This window comes from Drosophila gunungcola, unplaced genomic scaffold (genome assembly GCF_025200985.1).
Source record: "Drosophila gunungcola strain Sukarami unplaced genomic scaffold, Dgunungcola_SK_2 000152F, whole genome shotgun sequence".
Taxonomy (NCBI): Eukaryota; Metazoa; Arthropoda; class Insecta; order Diptera; family Drosophilidae; genus Drosophila; species Drosophila gunungcola.
In genome coordinates, this window is record NW_026453313.1 from 77,152 (window position 1) to 94,903 (window position 17,752).

At 37.1% G+C, this 17,752-nt stretch overlaps 1 protein-coding gene across 2 annotated transcripts in view; it reads left to right on the plus strand.

Moving 5' to 3' along the window:
• LOC128265743 (chaoptin) overlaps nt 1–17,752 on the plus strand; it is a 75,443-nt gene that overhangs the window by 27,710 nt on the left and 29,981 nt on the right. For both annotated transcript variants that reach the window (XM_053001944.1, XM_053001943.1), the window contains exons 2-3: nt 9,927–10,813; nt 11,724–11,986. In XM_053001944.1, the coding sequence (XP_052857904.1) occupies nt 10,063–10,813; nt 11,724–11,986 (1,014 nt within the window). In that variant the 5' untranslated portion in view covers nt 9,927–10,062. The remainder of the gene's footprint in view (nt 1–9,926; nt 10,814–11,723; nt 11,987–17,752) is intronic.

Sequence of the window (17,752 nt, forward strand, 5' to 3'; positions counted from 1 at the left end):
AAAAAAAACAATACTTTTCCGTCTTCTTCCTCTTGTGCAGATGCTGCGTTGTTTTGGTGCTTTAAGTGAAATCAATTAAAAAATTTCGTTGTCTTTCGAATGTTTGCCTTCTACCGCAGCAGCTTCTTTTTTTCCTTCACCGTCCCCCTTTTTTTCGAGTGGCGTTTGGAATTTTCAATGGAAATTAATTTCTTTTTACATTTTTTTCCACAGTCCTACATATTTTTTCTCTTCCCCATCATGCTAATCATTTTCACTTTTATTTTTGTTCGTTAATGTTCTCGTTTTCACTTTCCAAACAAGTTTGTGTCTTTTGGGAAAAAAAAAGACCAAACATTAATTAAAAAAACGTAAAAACAATACAAAGTTTGGTGTGGGAAGCTAAAAATGGAAATACAAACAACACAAGTAGTTAAGCAAGGGAATTTAAAAGCTATAAATGTAATTATTTTTAAGGAAGCAGTGGAAGTTGTGGAAAATATAAATAAGTTAGCAGCTATACTTGAGGAAAAAAAGTAATTAATAGAACAATTTTTAACATCAATTATTTTTGGATTTTGTTGATTTAAAACCATAGCTTATAAAGTAGGGGAAAAAGACGGCAATCTGCGAGATAAATCCTTTTTTTTTGGGCCTATAGATTATAGGCGCCTGATGCCGGCGCTCTAAAGTCAAAACGCAAATTGACAACTTAATGCCATCAAAGTTCAAAGTGCGGGCACACAAAAATTTCAATAAAAAAAAAAAAAACACTCCTTTAAATCGCCCCCGCTCCATTTCCCGACTTTTCCAACCATTTGCCCCCGCACTTTGCCCCTACGAACGTTTGGAATAAATGTCGATGCTCATTTCGATTCGACATTGACATTCAAATCTAAACATAAATAATAACAATGATAAACATATCAACACGCCGCCGGAGAAAAGAGGCGTGGAAAGGGGGCTAAGCCGCATATGCATGCCAAAGATACCGAACGACCCGAAAAAAATTGGGAAAAAACGAGGAAAGAAGAAAATATATCGATGCCGAACGCCGGGCAGACATGAATCAAGTTTAAAGCGAGAAAACCCGAAAAGGGCAGCCAACATTTTTGGGATTCATTTGCTTTCGGGCCTTCAAAAGAAAACATCAACACAATCCAATAGATAGAGATAGCCATACGTGGAGAGAGAGAGAGAGGGGGGAAAGACTCGTTGAAAAAAGAAGGGAAATCCATGGGGAAAAATAGAGACATGACTGGAAAAAAAGGATCACATGACCAGGACAACATGAAAAGTGGACAGCAATTTGCAAGTTTGCCAAAGCATAAGCCATTTACATATCACTATCCCCCTCTCTTTCTCTCTCCTTCTGCCCGTCTCTTTCTTTGCGGATAAACCAATGGAGAGTTCAATGCAGGCCAATCATATTTAGCATTGTTTAAGAAAGCCGAAAAGGTTACTCAAAGGCACACAAATTTGATTATCCCCTTTTATATGGGATAAAAATGTTTTTAAAAAAATTTGATGTTTAGGATTATTTATTGCGCTTTAAAGCTATGAACTGCAAATATTATTCAGCGATGTGTACAAATAGAGCTTGCATTAATTTTCCTTAATGCGTAACTAGTTGATTTCATAGACTTATAAATAATTCATGTTATTTAAGATAAATATGGTTTAATTTTAAGTTAAGTTTTCAGAGATTAAGGTATGTACATTTCGAAAATATTCAAAATATTTTGACTGACTACTTTTTTTTTTCTAACAGTACACTCTGTTTTTTATTATATTAATTATGTATTTTCTAAATCTTGTGTCTAAACTTCGTATAAGACTAAAACCAAATACATTTAATGTTTAAAAATACAATCTATTTTTTTTTCAAACGTAATAATAATATTAAATCGCACTATGTAACGAGTTCCACAACTTTTGATTAGACTGGAACAGCAAATATTCCAAAACTATGATATGGCCACCCAAAGTTGTTTTCTTTTATCGTCTGCGGGCAATGCTCTTGTTTTTTAAAAACTGGGAGTCCCCTCGTCGTCGGCACTCCCTTTTCTTCCCCTTGACCAAAGGCCACGACACCCAGTGAAATATTTCCCTAAAAGAAAACACACACAGAAATCGGGAACATATCTTTGGCGAGCAGTCGGGCAATGTTCGAGCTCTGATAAGGCGGACACGGCTTACCGGGAACGCGAAACCCAGAAACCAACAGCCGACAACACTGAACTCAAAACCCAGAGCTCCAAGCCCAAGCCCAAACCCAAGCCCAAACCCCAAACTGAAACCCAAAATCCAATTCCCAGTCCAAGAAACTCGTGACATTCGAACTTGGCAATGAGTCATCAGAAAGACCCACAGACCATTGTTGCATCGACCTTCCTGGAAGGGAAAACAAGGAAATATAACTCACTCCACAAAAAACCGAAGACATCGCACATCTGTGGCCCATTAATAAGTCGCCACTTGAAATTCCTCACCGCAGTGTTATTAAACATTTGGTTAATTTCACTCGGGAGTATCGACATCCAACATCATCTCGTTTCCATCACTCAAAGTCTGCTTCTTTTCGTGGCAATATTGGGATGTTTTCGAGTGTTCCTGAAGTGGATGAGTCGAAGCGTCCAGAAGTCTTTCCCGGTTGTAATTTGGGCTACAAATGGCATCTTGGGATCACATTTGATTTCGAAACCATAACTGAATGGTGGCGCTTTCGAATAGGTTTATTAAGCCTTAGAACATGTCTATTTAATTTTTAATATGTTTATAAATATATTCGTTCCATCATGGCTTAAGAAAAATTTTGTATACAGTACAACTAAAGTTTCAAAGTTCTGAAATATTAGTAAGCTTCTAATTCTGCATATGTACTATCTAGTTTTGTTCATGTGTTGGGTATTTAAAAACTACTACTACTATAAATAAAGAAAGAATCCCTGTCATAGCCTGATACATTACATATAATTTATTTACACTAACTTAATATAGTCAGATTTATTTAACTTATTAAAGGCAAACCCATTTCTTAAACCAACTAGACAAACTTTAATGAGTCGGAAACGCTTCCTTTTACATACTTTTTAATACAATATACATTTTACTCCACAAATATTAATAGAAAGATAGTATGCCTCTTTAAACGTAATATCAACAAAACATCAAGTAATGAATTTGATTATTAAAAAAGAAGACCTTCCCCAATTTTGCCAAAGATCCGACGCTGTTCCGAATCGATAGCGAAATGTCCACTTTGTGTGGAAGTTCTCCCCCTCGGGCTTCTAATGATGATCATTATTTGTGTCATATAAATGTCGCTTTATGAGTAAAAATAACTTCATTACGGGCAGAGCTCCTGCTGTAAACTAATTACAATCAATTCTAATCGCCTTTAAATTGCTGCCAGAGCCCTCCTTTTCTGGTCCGCACTTTAAAAGGTGTTGGCTGGTGGCTGTTGGCTGTTGGCTGTTGGCTGTTGACTGTTGACTGTTGTTGTGTGTCTGGGCTTCCGCCTTGCAGGAGCTACTTGAAACCTACTAGAAACCGAGGCAGACCAAACAAACTGTTTCCCCGACCTTCCTTCTCCGCTTTTCCCCGCTTTTCCCGCCTTTTCCGCTCGCTCGTTGACCATTTCCAGTTGGCCATTTAGTATGTGCATGTAATTCCCATTATACTACACTAACCAAAAGTTTTTCCACACACTACTTTTGAGGCGGAGTTTGGAACAGAATGCAAAAAATTATTTTAAGTTTTACCTTGGTTTCGAAAAAGTCTAATGACATTAAAAACATTACATTTTACACAAATCTTGCATCTTAAAATTATTTGTTTCGCTGACAAAATAGTATTACTTTTCTTCAGAAAAGACCAATTAAATCATCGTATGAATACGAAAATAAACACATACTAGTATCACACATATAATAATCTAAAAATAATTTTAATTGCTAAAATGCAAATGTTCATTTTCTTTTGTTTTTAATAAATAATAATGGTAATGCATTTACAAAGGCAAATCAAAATTGATTATCTCTAAAATTATAAACGAATTAAAATTATAAAAAAACAGATTTAAATATAAAATTTATTTTTAATAATTGAAAGTTAAAGTTAATTAAATAAAGTACATTTTTTTCTTACGAATATTTTCCAAAGCGTATTCAATGGAGGTCTGGAGCCAACTTTGTTTTCTCTTTTCACAAAACGCCATGTTTATGGGCCTTTGGCGGTTTTCCGCTTGATTCTATTTTCAAACTAAACCTATCTAAACTGAACTAAACCAACTGAACTGAACTGAACTAAAACGAGCTGTTCGCTGATTATGGTGTTAAGCAGAAAAAAATGGAAACCGATTTGGTGGCACTTTTCAATGGAAAACCCCAACTGCAAGTGGAATCGCAATCGAAATGGGAATAGGACTGTTAGCCGCCGACAAGACAATCTACTTAAAGACCATCTTCCGAGTCCCTGCTTCATTCTGTGACCCCCAACGCCTGTCAAATTGACATTTTTCCAGAGTTCGGTTTCGCTTAAAAGCCACAAAAACAGCCAGATTGTTTGTCTTAACACCAGTAGTCTCGTGTGCCCCAACCAAAAATTCCGGCACTGTCAATCACGTCTGATGCGATGGCTCCGCCATGATATTCCCTCGTTTGAACTTCATTTGACGTGCCATTTTTCCCGCATTTTTCCTGGGCACTAGGCATTTGCCAGGGTGGCCAATTACTCCCCCTTTGCAACCGCCAAAAAATAGAAAATAAAGAAGCGCTGGGCAAGAAAAACAGGGAGCGACAGAAGTCGACTGTGTGATGAATGGCCTGTCAGTCGGAGTTAAGGAAACATGCATGTACATACATATTTCGCCAAGCCGAAAATTGGAAATGACATTGGAGAATGGTTAATTTAAAAAACCCGGACATGCTCTAAAATAATTTTAAATCCCACGAGTATTAGAGAAAGGGTGCACTCATGCTACACATTCAAATATTAAAAATTCTGTTCATTTAACAATCTTGAAATGTTTAGTTTTAATCAAAGCCTTTGAGAAGTTTCTAAACAAGGTATGAAGTATAGTAAAATTCTTTAAACGTGTGTAAAATATATATTTTATATGAAATATTATGTTTCTGTTAAGTAGTTCCAAAAACAAGCTTAATATTTGGACACTCTTACATTTTTAAACTTTTTATTTAATTTTAACCAATTTTACGAAGTTTCCAAGTTGGGTCATTAGTACAGTATAATGTTACTAAATTTTGGTAAAATGTATTGAATATAAAAACTTATAATTACTTTGAAAAAGTCAAAAGAAGAGTTACATATTTGGATACTTGTAACTAATAACACTTTAAACATGTTTTCAAATAAGGTTTGTAAGGTAGTAAAACTTTAGCAAGTGTGGAACAAATTAGAGACTTAATTATAATTTATTCAAGTCTGTTTGTTTGCTTTCATACTTGTATTTATCTGCCACAATCTTGTCTATTTATATAATTTCAAATACAAATCATTGAAGAGAGTGTAATCGATCGGCCTACGAAATGGCCAGCTACTCAGCATTTATCTGTGGACTTTCTGTCCAACTACCAAATGGATTATAATCCCCAAATCGATGCAGTTTAATAATCGGCTTGTCCATCTCTTCCTTACGAACATTTTCCATTTGCTGATGAGCTAATTAACTGAATGCTTGGACTGCCAGCACCCCTTCTTTGGCCCATTCCCCTGATTTTAGCCGGTCTTCAAAATGCAGAATGTGTGTGTATTGCTCGAAATGAAGTCAGAACACATCTGAGGTCTCTGCCGGCTCATTCTATTCCCTTCTTCACCATACCCATCGCCGTTTGCTCAGCTCTGTGTCTGTTATGTAATAGCATGTTAGGTGTATAACTTTTATTATTATGATTATACTTTTGCCCCAGCTCCAACTACCATGGACAATGTTGCTGCTGCTGCTGCTGGTACTATATGTTCTTATATGGTAGCTGGTCTGTCTCTGAAGAGATACGTGAAAGTCACGTGAGTCATTAAAATGGAATAGCAGTCAGGTCTAAGTAGAAGCATGACGAAGGGCGATTGGGAGGCGATGATGTTGCTGCTGTGTCGGTTGATGTTGCTGCCGGGCCAGTTGCTGTTGTTCCTGTTGTTGCTGCTATACTGGGACAGGAAGCGAACTTGGCCCCGGCTTAGGGCAAACCCAAGTGCAGCTTTCGTGCAGGGAAAACAATTATAGAAGGGTCAAATGCTCTTATATAATAAAAGGGAAACCGGTATGAGACACAAATAAAATGCCAATCCTCGAAACAAATGAGCTGTTTTTTTTTTATATTAAATTAGTTGCGTACGTAAAAGCGGAATTTTCGCTTGAATAAGAAATACAAACAAATGCTATACACACGTTTTACTAATATTTTAACATATTAATATTTGTTTTGATGTAACAATACACCCAGAAAAAAATCGCCCCTGATTCAATAAAATCGCTAACGAATTTCAGCCAATGGCGACTCGCCTTTCATATTAGAAATTGACTACGCTAAAAATGTACAAGAAATAAAAAACAATTTATATTTCATAGAAATTTAAAAAAAAAAATATTTTTAATTTTTAATTTTATTATTAAAAACATATTTCACGTATAAAATTTAAGATATAGTGTTGGTTTTCTGTTTCATAATTATTGTTTAAAGTTTAATAAGTTCGACCAACGATGTCATGTTTAACATATATATTGAAACTACACTATTTTGATCTTCAACAATATATATTTCCGATCCGTGGCCCCTCTTTCTCAGTGTATTTGTGTGCAAGTGATGGGACGCTTATTGTCATAAACAAAGTGGTTGTTGCCACTGCTGTTGCTGTAATTGCCTGGCATGTTCTTTGTCAACGCTAATGTCACCGGAGCTGAGGTTTCTCCTGGGCTTTCGTTGGCAGTCGGACTTCGAGATGGATCCATAGCCATTCGCGACGTGGCCCATTGTTGTCGTGACTCGACCCTGGGGAGCTTGGATTTTTAATTGCAATTAATTTTTGACGCTACCTTCTAGCTAAGTGGCAGCTCGTCATATTTCCCGGGGGAGTTGTTGTCAATCCGAATCGATTTCCGTTTGGTTAACAGCGCATAGTGTTAATTGCAGTATCCCTACCCCCAAAATTTATGTCAACTTTTGACGTTAAGTTGAACTGCTGTTTCGGAAAAATGTATTTCTCAATTTCATTTATTCTTCTTGTTGAATGAAATTAAGTTTGCCACTTTTCTCTTATTTTTCAGGCTTGGCAGTTCGAATTTCTAACTGACTCGTGTTTAAACAGTCCCTGTATCGATTGGTCGTTCGTAAAACAACCGTCGCATGTAATAGTTGTACTTTCTGTTAACTTTTCCTAATCTAAACCTTATCATGAAATTGAGAAATTGGGCGTCAAATGGAGATTTTGTATTCAATCCTTACCACTTTATAAATCAAAATCGAAGTTGAAACAGTGTGGGCCATGGAAAATAAAGGCTGCAATTTTATTTCAATGACTGGGCAAACCTATGGTCCTTAGTTGGCGTCTGCTCGTTCTTCGCTGCTTTTTCCGCTTTCACTGAATGCACTTTTAATTGTTTAATGCCGGTCACATTTCGCTTTAATTTATTCATATGGCGGTTTATTGATTTGGCCGCGTTAAACAAATTGCCACTGCATATTTGATTTCAGCGCCTTGCCAGGCCCATAATTTCAATTTCGTTCGTCAATTGCGAATGCAATTGCATTACGGTCCTTGTTGTTACTCAATTAACATTTAATTATCCGCAAATGCGAATCCACCTTTACTCGCTTGAAGACTGACTGACTGACTGACTGACTGACTAACTGACTGACCGACTCAGTAACGGAGTGACTTGCCAACCAATTGACCGCTGCATCAACTGAGAAAACTTGGGCAGCCCACCTCAAATGTATACACGAAACGCGCCCGAATAATGGGAAAATAAAGTAGAAACGCCGCAGTAAAAACTTCAGTTGTCATGACCACTAATTGAAAAGGCTGCCAGTCAGGGGATGAAAAACGTGGTGGTCGCCGGCAGTATTCCAATTCCCGCCGGCAATCCATGGACATCCATCGCTGAAAGCGACAGGTAAGGCGATCGCCCAAGGGATGGGACAAACAGGTGTCGCAACGGGGCACAAACGGGAAGTGAAAGGGCTCAAGCTCATCGCTGGCGAAAGGTGAAAGCGTCCGGAGTTGAGGCGCTTGCGAAAACTAACTCTAGCTAAAACTAGTTGGGAATTATATCAGCAGCGCATTGGAAACAGGATTCCCTTGTGAACAAAAGTAAAAAGCTAAAGCTCAATGTAGGTCAACTGATATAATACCGCTAGTGCTTCCACTTTATAAACTAAAAACGCAACGCTTTAGTAAACTAAATTTTGTTTGAGCATTTTGGGACAAATATTATGATTCTTTCATTATACATTAAGTACTAATTCATTGATTGATGTCGGAGCCAATAATCTTAATTGTGTAAGCTAGGGTTGGTAAAACATCAATAGCTTAAACAAAATATAATGTTAAAATCAAAATATCACTGCCAACCATGTAAATTTTATTTTGTTTAGCTGTGGCTTTAACAAATATATATTTCCCGTGCCCTACTTTAATAGAAATCGGTGAATTATTGAATTCCCTTAACTCTAGCCCCTTAGCTTTATTATTTAGCATTGGTGGCTTTGCTGTCATTTCACCAGCCGGAAATTCAGAATAATTAATATTTCGCTGCTTTTGCTGCTATTTTTTTTTTGCTCTTTTTTCGCCAACGAAATTTCCGGTTAAGACGACGAGCAGCCGGCAGGAGTCATTCGGCGCATTAGCTGCCATAATTTTAATGGCGTTTAATGGCCCTGGAAGGGAATTGAATGGGGAAAAGCGAAAAAAACGCATTAATTAGAAAACGAGCGAGCAACAACAACACGGACTAAGTAATAAAATAATAATGATAAAACATCACAACGTGACCGTTCGCCACGAGGGGAAAAGTCAGTAAATTAGGAGCCCAGAAAAAAGAAACCCACAAAAATTCACGCACTTGACACAAATTCCATTCGGGAGGCGGCGACGAGCATTAAAATTGAAAATAAAAATGAAACGAAATTCAGTGTGGAAAAAGTGGGCAAAGGCATGCAGGAAAATAATTCATATTACAAACGATGGCAGTCCCACAAAAAGCAAAATGGTCTAATGTTGTCACCATAGAATGGCAGGAAAAAAAACACCAAAGGACGCTCGAAAGACAAACAAAATGGCGACCGGGAAATGGGTTAGTCCTTCGTCCACCCTACACAGCCACTCACATAAGCAGGGGACTATTAATTTTCTATATAATTAAGACCTGATGGGGGCTTCGCATTAGCACTTTAATTAATTACATTTTTCAACTATCTCTTTAATTCGTAGCCGTTTTTTTTTTTTGTTCGTTTGGTTTTAATGATGGATGCAATTTGCAAATAAACACACAGAAATTGGCTTGGTCATGTGATAGTCATGTGACTGTTAAAAAAAGTTTTATAACAATTGAAATATAATGTTTTACTATCTTAAAGTAAAATACCATCGACATAGTTACGACATTCTAATAATTCCCCAACGGTTCTAGCACTTCAAGTACACTGATGATTTTACAAATCAAAGATGTAATACACTTTTTTGTGGTTTATTAGCCATATTATTATTCGACTATTATCTATCGACTTGACTTTCTGTTTTTTGCAGTTCAAAAACTATTATTCCTAGAACTACTACTATCGTCAAATTGTCCAGTTTGTGTAGTAAAGGTTTTCCCTAGTTTAACTAACTAGTTTATCATTCTTAACAAGTTTAGGTATTTGGTAGTTTAAAAAATTATGACAATGTGATCACTTAACTAACAATGTTCTTCGATTTTGGCATTTTTGCAGGGATGTGGCAAGAGGCAATATCCGGGCGAATGCGACACGCTGATTGAGACCGGCTGAAAACGGAAGGGCAAACGGAAGGAGACAGGTACATACAGGGATACAAGGGATACAAGGGATACAAGGGACTGCCAGGAAAATGTGCAAAGGCAGCAATTCAGGAACGACAGCCACGCTGGTAAACTTATTAGCGAAATGCACGAAGTCAACAAACGGACAGCCGGCAGCAGAAGTCCTCGAGCAGGAAAAGGAATCGGAAAGTCGGGGGAAACTCGTGCCGCAAAAGCAACGAGCAAAACGTCAAAACAAGCAACATCTACAGATGCAGCAGCAGGAGCAGCAGCAGCAGCATCAACACCAGCTGCAACAGCAACAACAGCAGCAGCAACATCAGGAGCAGCATAATCAGCGCCAGCAACAAGGACATCAAATAGAGCAAATGGCGATGGGGACAAATGAAGAGGCGGCGGCTGCCAAGGAGCACGAACGGCAGACCAAACTGGCTGACTGCAAATGCAACGGCAAACACCAGCAGCAACGAAATCGCAATAATGTTGCCGGCGTGCAGCAGCATGTCCTGCGGTTGCTACCCTTCGTCCTGTTCGTCCTGTTCGTCCTGTGCGTCCTGTTCCCGGCCACCGCAGCCACGATGACACCTTCGGCCAGGATCTCCAGTGCCAAAGGCTCGTCCCGTGAGCTCCTCTTCACGGAAATGGGCGGTGCAGCCACCTCAGGGGGCATTGCTGGAGCAGCCAGTGCTGCAGGAGGAGCGGCAGGAGGAGCACCAGGAGGAGCAGCAGGAGGAGCATCTGGCGGCGGAGGAGGTGCGGCCGGGATCGAGTGCCCCAGCTTCGACAACACCGCCTGTCCCTGCTACAAGTTCGAGGATGGTAAGTGCGAACGGTCGAGCGAACTAATTAAACGCATCAGCCGAGACTTGAAGGCAAAGTTTATTGCACCCAGGACGTGCGGTCGAGTGCGAAAGCAAGTCATCGACTGTAAGATGCCTAGTGTCCGTTTTGAATACCCTTGAAGAGGCTATTATACATTTTCGAGGCCCCATAAGGTACATATATGTCCGTCTGTCCGTTTATATGCAAATGAATCCCTTAAATTTTAAATCTATCTCCACAAAACTTTCCCAAAAGTTCACTTTATATTGCTGTTAGTATAGAAATCGACTAATTTAATTGAGCCACCATGGAAACAATCGGATGATAAATACAAAAATTGTGTAACTCCGCTGTTTTTCAATCTATATAAATATTATTTGGTATGTAGTAACAGTTTACTATTTTAGAACAACGGTTTTTAATTTTATTAAGACCAGACATCGATCTCATATAGCTGCCAAAGGAACTATCCATTGTTTTATCCTGAAAATCGAAAAAAAAAAAATTGTCAAGAATATTTAATTTTTGTAATAAAACAAATGCCATTGTACCTTAGGTTTTGATGTTTTGCTGTTATAAACCCATCTCCTTAAGAGAACATCATCATCCATGCTGACCTTATGCAATGCAGAATCATTTTATTTGAGTTCTGGCAAACAATCAGTGATGGGGAACAACACCTTTGAATATTAACTAGCACCTGCGCAGGAGCATATATATGTTTTTCAATAGGTATATATATCTATATATCTATATCTAGGCAGCTTGGAGGCAGACTAATTATATGCAATACAAGCGACTGGCCAAGACAGTTTCTTTGATTTTACCATCGAGTGGAACTAATTGAATGGGCACTTAATTGCCCCTGTCCGTCGACGATAAAGCTGATAATTTTCCCGATTTACAGGACTATTCCTGGAGTGTCCCGGAACGACCGCCATATCGCTGCGCTCGACCCTCGAGCGAATTTCGGCGCCGATCCACTCGCTGTCCATCTACGACTTCGACCGCTCGGTGACGTCACTCTCGCAGGACGTCTTCCAGCCGGGCGTCCACATCCGGCACCTGCAGTTCTCCCACTCGCACCTGGAGGCCCTCAAGGACAACAGTCTGCGCAACGTCCGCTCGAGCCTAGAGTCCCTCAGCATTGTCAATGGCAAACTAACGCAGGTGAGTCTAAATAGTTTCTCAGCTTTCGCAGGCTCAACAGTATAGTAATATTGTTGTTCAAAAGGGCTAACATGAAATCAATCTTGTTTTATGTGTTCATGCAACATATATGCTCGATGACAGTTAAAATACCTAAGACTTTTGAGCAAAAAATACATTTTATTGATTAAAAAATATAATAGTATTGTATTTCAATGCATGCTGTGTGATATGGATCATAACTAATTTCATTGTATTTCAATTAAAAACAAATTATTAAGTTCAATCTGCAAAACTTCTTGACTCTTGAAAGAATCATAATAATTAACAACATTTTAAAAACTAAATTTGGTAGAGATTTTCGTGCCTTTGTGGCTTTTGTGCCTTATTTTCGATTTGTTGAATAAATGAATAAAGATATCGATAAAGGTTTAGCATTAATAAGCCAAATCCAGCATAATGATAAGTACGCAACACTTGTTGTGTAATAAGTGTAACATTTCTCCATTAATTTGTTACAAATTCCTATTTATGTTGTATTAACTTCTTGAATGCACTGCGAATTTAAAATCTCCAAAAACCGTGGGGCCTTATACAAATTTATTGCCGACTTTTGGGCTGCACAGGGTTCGAATCGCAGCTAAATTACTGCATTAAACTTCGCGTTAAGGGGCAAACGACCTCTCTTTGTGGAATTTGATAATAGGTTAATAACAAACATATATTTAATGGCTCTGTTTATATGTTGAAAATTATGTAACAGGTAGAACTCTGTGCGACTGGCCGTATGAACTTCGAGAGCAAAGAAGCCAGAGATTTTGGAATTAAAATGAAGATCCTAGTTAAGATCCAACTTTTTTTTTGCAGAATAATCGAAATTAATTTTAATTATGTTATAATAAGGCATGGGAGTAGGAAAAATACAATTTGTTAGGAGAAATCGAATACTTGTATATATTTTCTTAATACGACTGTTAGCCAAATACTCAAATAGGTTTTGGCCCGGAAAAGTGTCAATTTGTCCCATGGTGCGTGAAAGGGAACTCACTTATGAGGACTCGACGCCCAGCCACATAAATTGCATTTCGCGGTGATTTCCGCTGTGGTCTCGCCAAAGCTAATTAGTCCATCGAAAGCTGGTCCCTGGATCGGGATCGGCATCGGCATCGGCATGGGGATGGGGATCTGGTGCTGAGAACTGCGCACCATATGGCGCCGAATAATGTTAAACAAAGTTGGGCAACCAAAAAAATGCAAATGGCTTTCTAAGCCATTAAATTTGGAAAAACAGCCGCCGCAACGGCAGCGCCAGCATCCAGAATCGAGAATCCAGAATCCTGGCCATACCAGAATCCTGCGTTTCACATTCAACAGGGGCGAGTGGCAAGTGGAAAATGGTCAGGGGAAAATGGGAAATGGCAAATGGGAAGCGAAAAGCTCGCCGCCAGCCATAAAAAGTAATTTGCCGCCGCCGCCGAATAACAAACGAGCCAAAGCCAAAAACAATTGCGTTCAATAAAATAATTTGCAGGCGAGCGCAACTGGCAAAATCGGCCAGCCGGAAACGCACAGAAAGAGACAGCGGCAGAGAAACAGATAGAGAGGGCTATATGTGTGTTCGGCGAACACACAGTTTTAAGCGGTCGAGGTAGTAAATAAGCAAATATCCAACAAATTGCTTGAAAGCCACAAAAACTGCAGTCAAAATCGCAATTAAAGTCATATTTTCATTGAATTTTCCACGGCCACAATTCTATGTTATTTTAAAAAGTTTTTTATGCTTCTATGGACCTCAAAACCAAGATTTAGCACCCCACCCTTATAAAAAATGCAAAAATTGGTCATAAAATTAATTTCTTCAAGAAATTGAAATTTGAAAATCTGTTTTCGCACCAAAACAAAATTTATTTATCTAAACCGAATGTGAATGGGTAGTATAGACCTCTTTAGGATTTGGTTCTTTTGACAAATCTCCAAAACCCCAAAAAAAAACTTTAAAACTCAGTTTTTATATCAAAACGCTGAGAAGTAATGGCCACAAGATGGAATGTCATACCTCGATGAATTCGTCATTAAATTCCCAATCGAATGGCGTTCCCAGTTAAAATTTTTTTCATATTTTCAAATTTTCAAAAAATTGATGACCCCCACCCTTATCAAAAATGCAAAAATTGGTCATAAAATTAATTTCTTCAAAAAATTGATTTTTAAAAATCTGTTTTCTCACCAAAAAAAATGTATTTATCTAAACCGAATGTGGATGGGTAGTATAGGTCGCCAGCTTTACAAAACAGTCACTCTTATGGCTATACGTCTAATTTTGGCCAAGTTACAACAAAAGGACTCTTTAGGATTTTGTTTTTTTGACAAGTCTCCAAAACCCCAAAAAAAAAACTTTAAAATTCAGATTTTATATCAAAACGCTGAGAAGTAATGGCCACAAGATGAAATGTCATACCTCGGTGAATTCGTCATTAAATTCCCAATCGAATGGTGTTCCCAGTTAAAATTTTTTTCATATTTTCAAATTTTCAAAAAAATGATGACCCCCACCCTTATCAAAAATGCAAAAATTGGTCATAAAATTAATTTCTTCAAAAAATTGATTTTTGAAAATCTGTTTTCGCACCAAAACAGAAAATATTTATCTAAACCGAATGTGGATGGGTAGTATAGGTCGCCAGCTTTACAAAACAGTCACTCCCTTGGCTATACGTCAAATTTTGGCTAAGTTACAACAAAAGCACTCTTCTGGTTTTTGTTCTTTTGACAAGTCGCCAAAACCCCAAAAAAAAACTTTAAAATTCAGTTTTTATATCAAAACGCTGAGAAGTAATGGCCACAAGATGGAATGTCATACCTCGATGAATTCGTCATTAAATTCCCAATCGAATGGCGTTCCCAGTTAAAATTTTTTTCATATTTTCAAATTTTCAAAAAATTGATGACCCCCACCCTTATCAAAAATGCAAAAATTGGTCATAAAATTAATTTCTTCAAAAAATTGATTTTTGAAAATCTGTTTTCGCACCAAAACAAAATTTATTTATCTAAACCGAATGTGGATGGGTAGTATAGGTCGCCAGCTTTACAAAACAGTCACTCTTATGGCTATACGTCAAATTTTGGCCAAGTTACAACAAAAGGACTCTTATGGTTTTTGTTCTTTTGACAAGTCGCCAAAACCCCAAAAAAAACTTTAAAATTCAGTTTTTATATCAAAACGCTGAGAAGTAATGGCCACAAGATGGAATGTCATACCTCGATGAATTCGTCATTAAATTCCCAATCGAATGGCGTTCCCAGTTAAAATTTTTTTCATATTTTCAAATTTTCAAAAAATTTATGACCCCCACCCTTATCAAAAATGCAAAAATTGGTCATAAAATTAATTTCTTCAAAAAATTGATTTTTGAAAATCTGTTTTCGCACCAAAACAAAATTTATTTATCTAAACCGAATGTGGATGGGTAGTATAGGTCGCCAGCTTTACAAAACTGTCACTCTTATGGCTATACGTCAAATTTTGGCCAAGTTACAACAAAAGGACTCTTATGGTTTTTGTTCTTTTGACAAGTCGCCAAAACCCCAAAAAAAAACTTTAAAATTCAGTTTTTATATCAAAACGCTGAGAAGTAATGGCCACAAGATGGAATGTCATACCTCGATGAATTCGTCATTAAATTCCCAATCGAATGGCGTTCCCAGTTAAAATTTTTTTCATATTTTCAAATTTTCAAAAAATTGATGACCCCCACCCTTATCAAAAATGCAAAAATTGGTCATAAAATTAATTTCTTCAAAAAATTGATTTTTGAAAATCTGTTTTCGCACCAAAACAAAATTTATTTATCTAAACCGAATGTGAATGGGTAGTATAGGTCGCCAGCTTTACAAAACAGTCACTCTTATGGCTATACGTCAAATTTTGGCCAAGTTACAACAAAAGGACTCTTCTGGTTTTTGTTCTTTTGACAAGTCGCCAAAACCCCAAAAAAAACTTTAAAATTCATTTTTTATATCAAAACGCTGAGAAGTAATGGCCACAAGATGGAATGTCATACCTCGATGAATTCGTCATTAAATTCCCAATCGAATGGCGTTCCCAGTTAAAATTTTTTTCATATTTTCAAATTTTCAAAAATTGATGACCCCCACCCTTATCAAAAATGCAAAAATTGGTCATAAAATTAATTTCTTCAAAAAATTGATTTTTGAAAATCTGTTTTCGCACCAAAACAAAATGTATTTATCTAAACCGAATGTGGATGGGTAGTATAGGTCGCCAGCTTTACAAAACAGTCACTCTTATGGCTATACGTCAAATTTTGGCCAAGTTACAACAAAAGGACTCTTATGGTTTTTGTTCTTTTGACAAGTCGCCAAAACCCCAAAAAAAACTTTAAAATTCATTTTTATATCAAAACGCTGAGAAGTAATGGCCACAAGATGGAATGTCATACCTCGATGAATTCGTCATTAAATTCCCAATCGAATGGCGTTCCCAGTTAAAATTTTTTTCATATTTTCAAATTTTCAAAAAATTGATGACCCCCACCCTTATCAAAAATGCAAAAATTGGTCATAAAATTAATTTCTTCAAAAAATTGATTTTTAAAAATCTGTTTTCTCACCAAAAAAAATGTATTTATCTAAACCGAATGTGGATGGGTAGTATAGGTCGCCAGCTTTACAAAACAGTCACTCTTATGGCTATACGTCTAATTTTGGCCAAGTTACAACAAAAGGACTCTTTAGGATTTTGTTTTTTTGACAAGTCTCCAAAACCCCAAAAAAAAACTTTAAAATTCAGATTTTATATCAAAACGCTGAGAAGTAATGGCCACAAGATGAAATGTCATACCTCGGTGAATTCGTCATTAAATTCCCAATCGAATGGTGTTCCCAGTTAAAATTTTTTTCATATTTTCAAATTTTCAAAAAAATGATGACCCCCACCCTTATCAAAAATGCAAAAATTGGTCATAAAATTAATTTCTTCAAAAAATTGATTTTTGAAAATCTGTTTTCGCACCAAAACAGAATTTATTTATCTAAACCGAATGTGGATGGGTAGTATAGGTCGCCAGCTTTACAAAACAGTCACTCCCTTGGCTATACGTCAAATTTTGGCTAAGTTACAACAAAAGCACTCTTCTGGTTTTTGTTCTTTTGACAAGTCGCCAAAACCCCAAAAAAAAACTTTAAAATTCAGTTTTTATATCAAAACGCTGAGAAGTAATGGCCACAAGATGGAATGTCATACCTCGATGAATTCGTCATTAAATTCCCAATCGAATGGCGTTCCCAGTTAAAATTTTTTTCATATTTTCAAATTTTCAAAAAATTGATGACCCCCACCCTTATCAAAAATGCAAAAATTGGTCATAAAATTAATTTCTTCAAAAAATTGATTTTTGAAAATCTGTTTTCGCACCAAAACAAAATTTATTTATCTAAACCGAATGTGGATGGGTAGTATAGGTCGCCAGCTTTACAAAACAGTCACTCTTATGGCTATACGTCAAATTTTGGCCAAGTTACAACAAAAGGACTCTTATGGTTTTTGTTCTTTTGACAAGTCGCCAAAACCCCAAAAAAAACTTTAAAATTCAGTTTTTATATCAAAACGCTGAGAAGTAATGGCCACAAGATGGAATGTCATACCTCGGTGAATTCGTCATTAAATTCCCAATCGAATGGCGTTCCCAGTTAAAATTTTTTTCATATTTTCAAATTTTCAAAAAATTGATGACCCCCACCCTTATTAAAAATGCAAAAATTGGT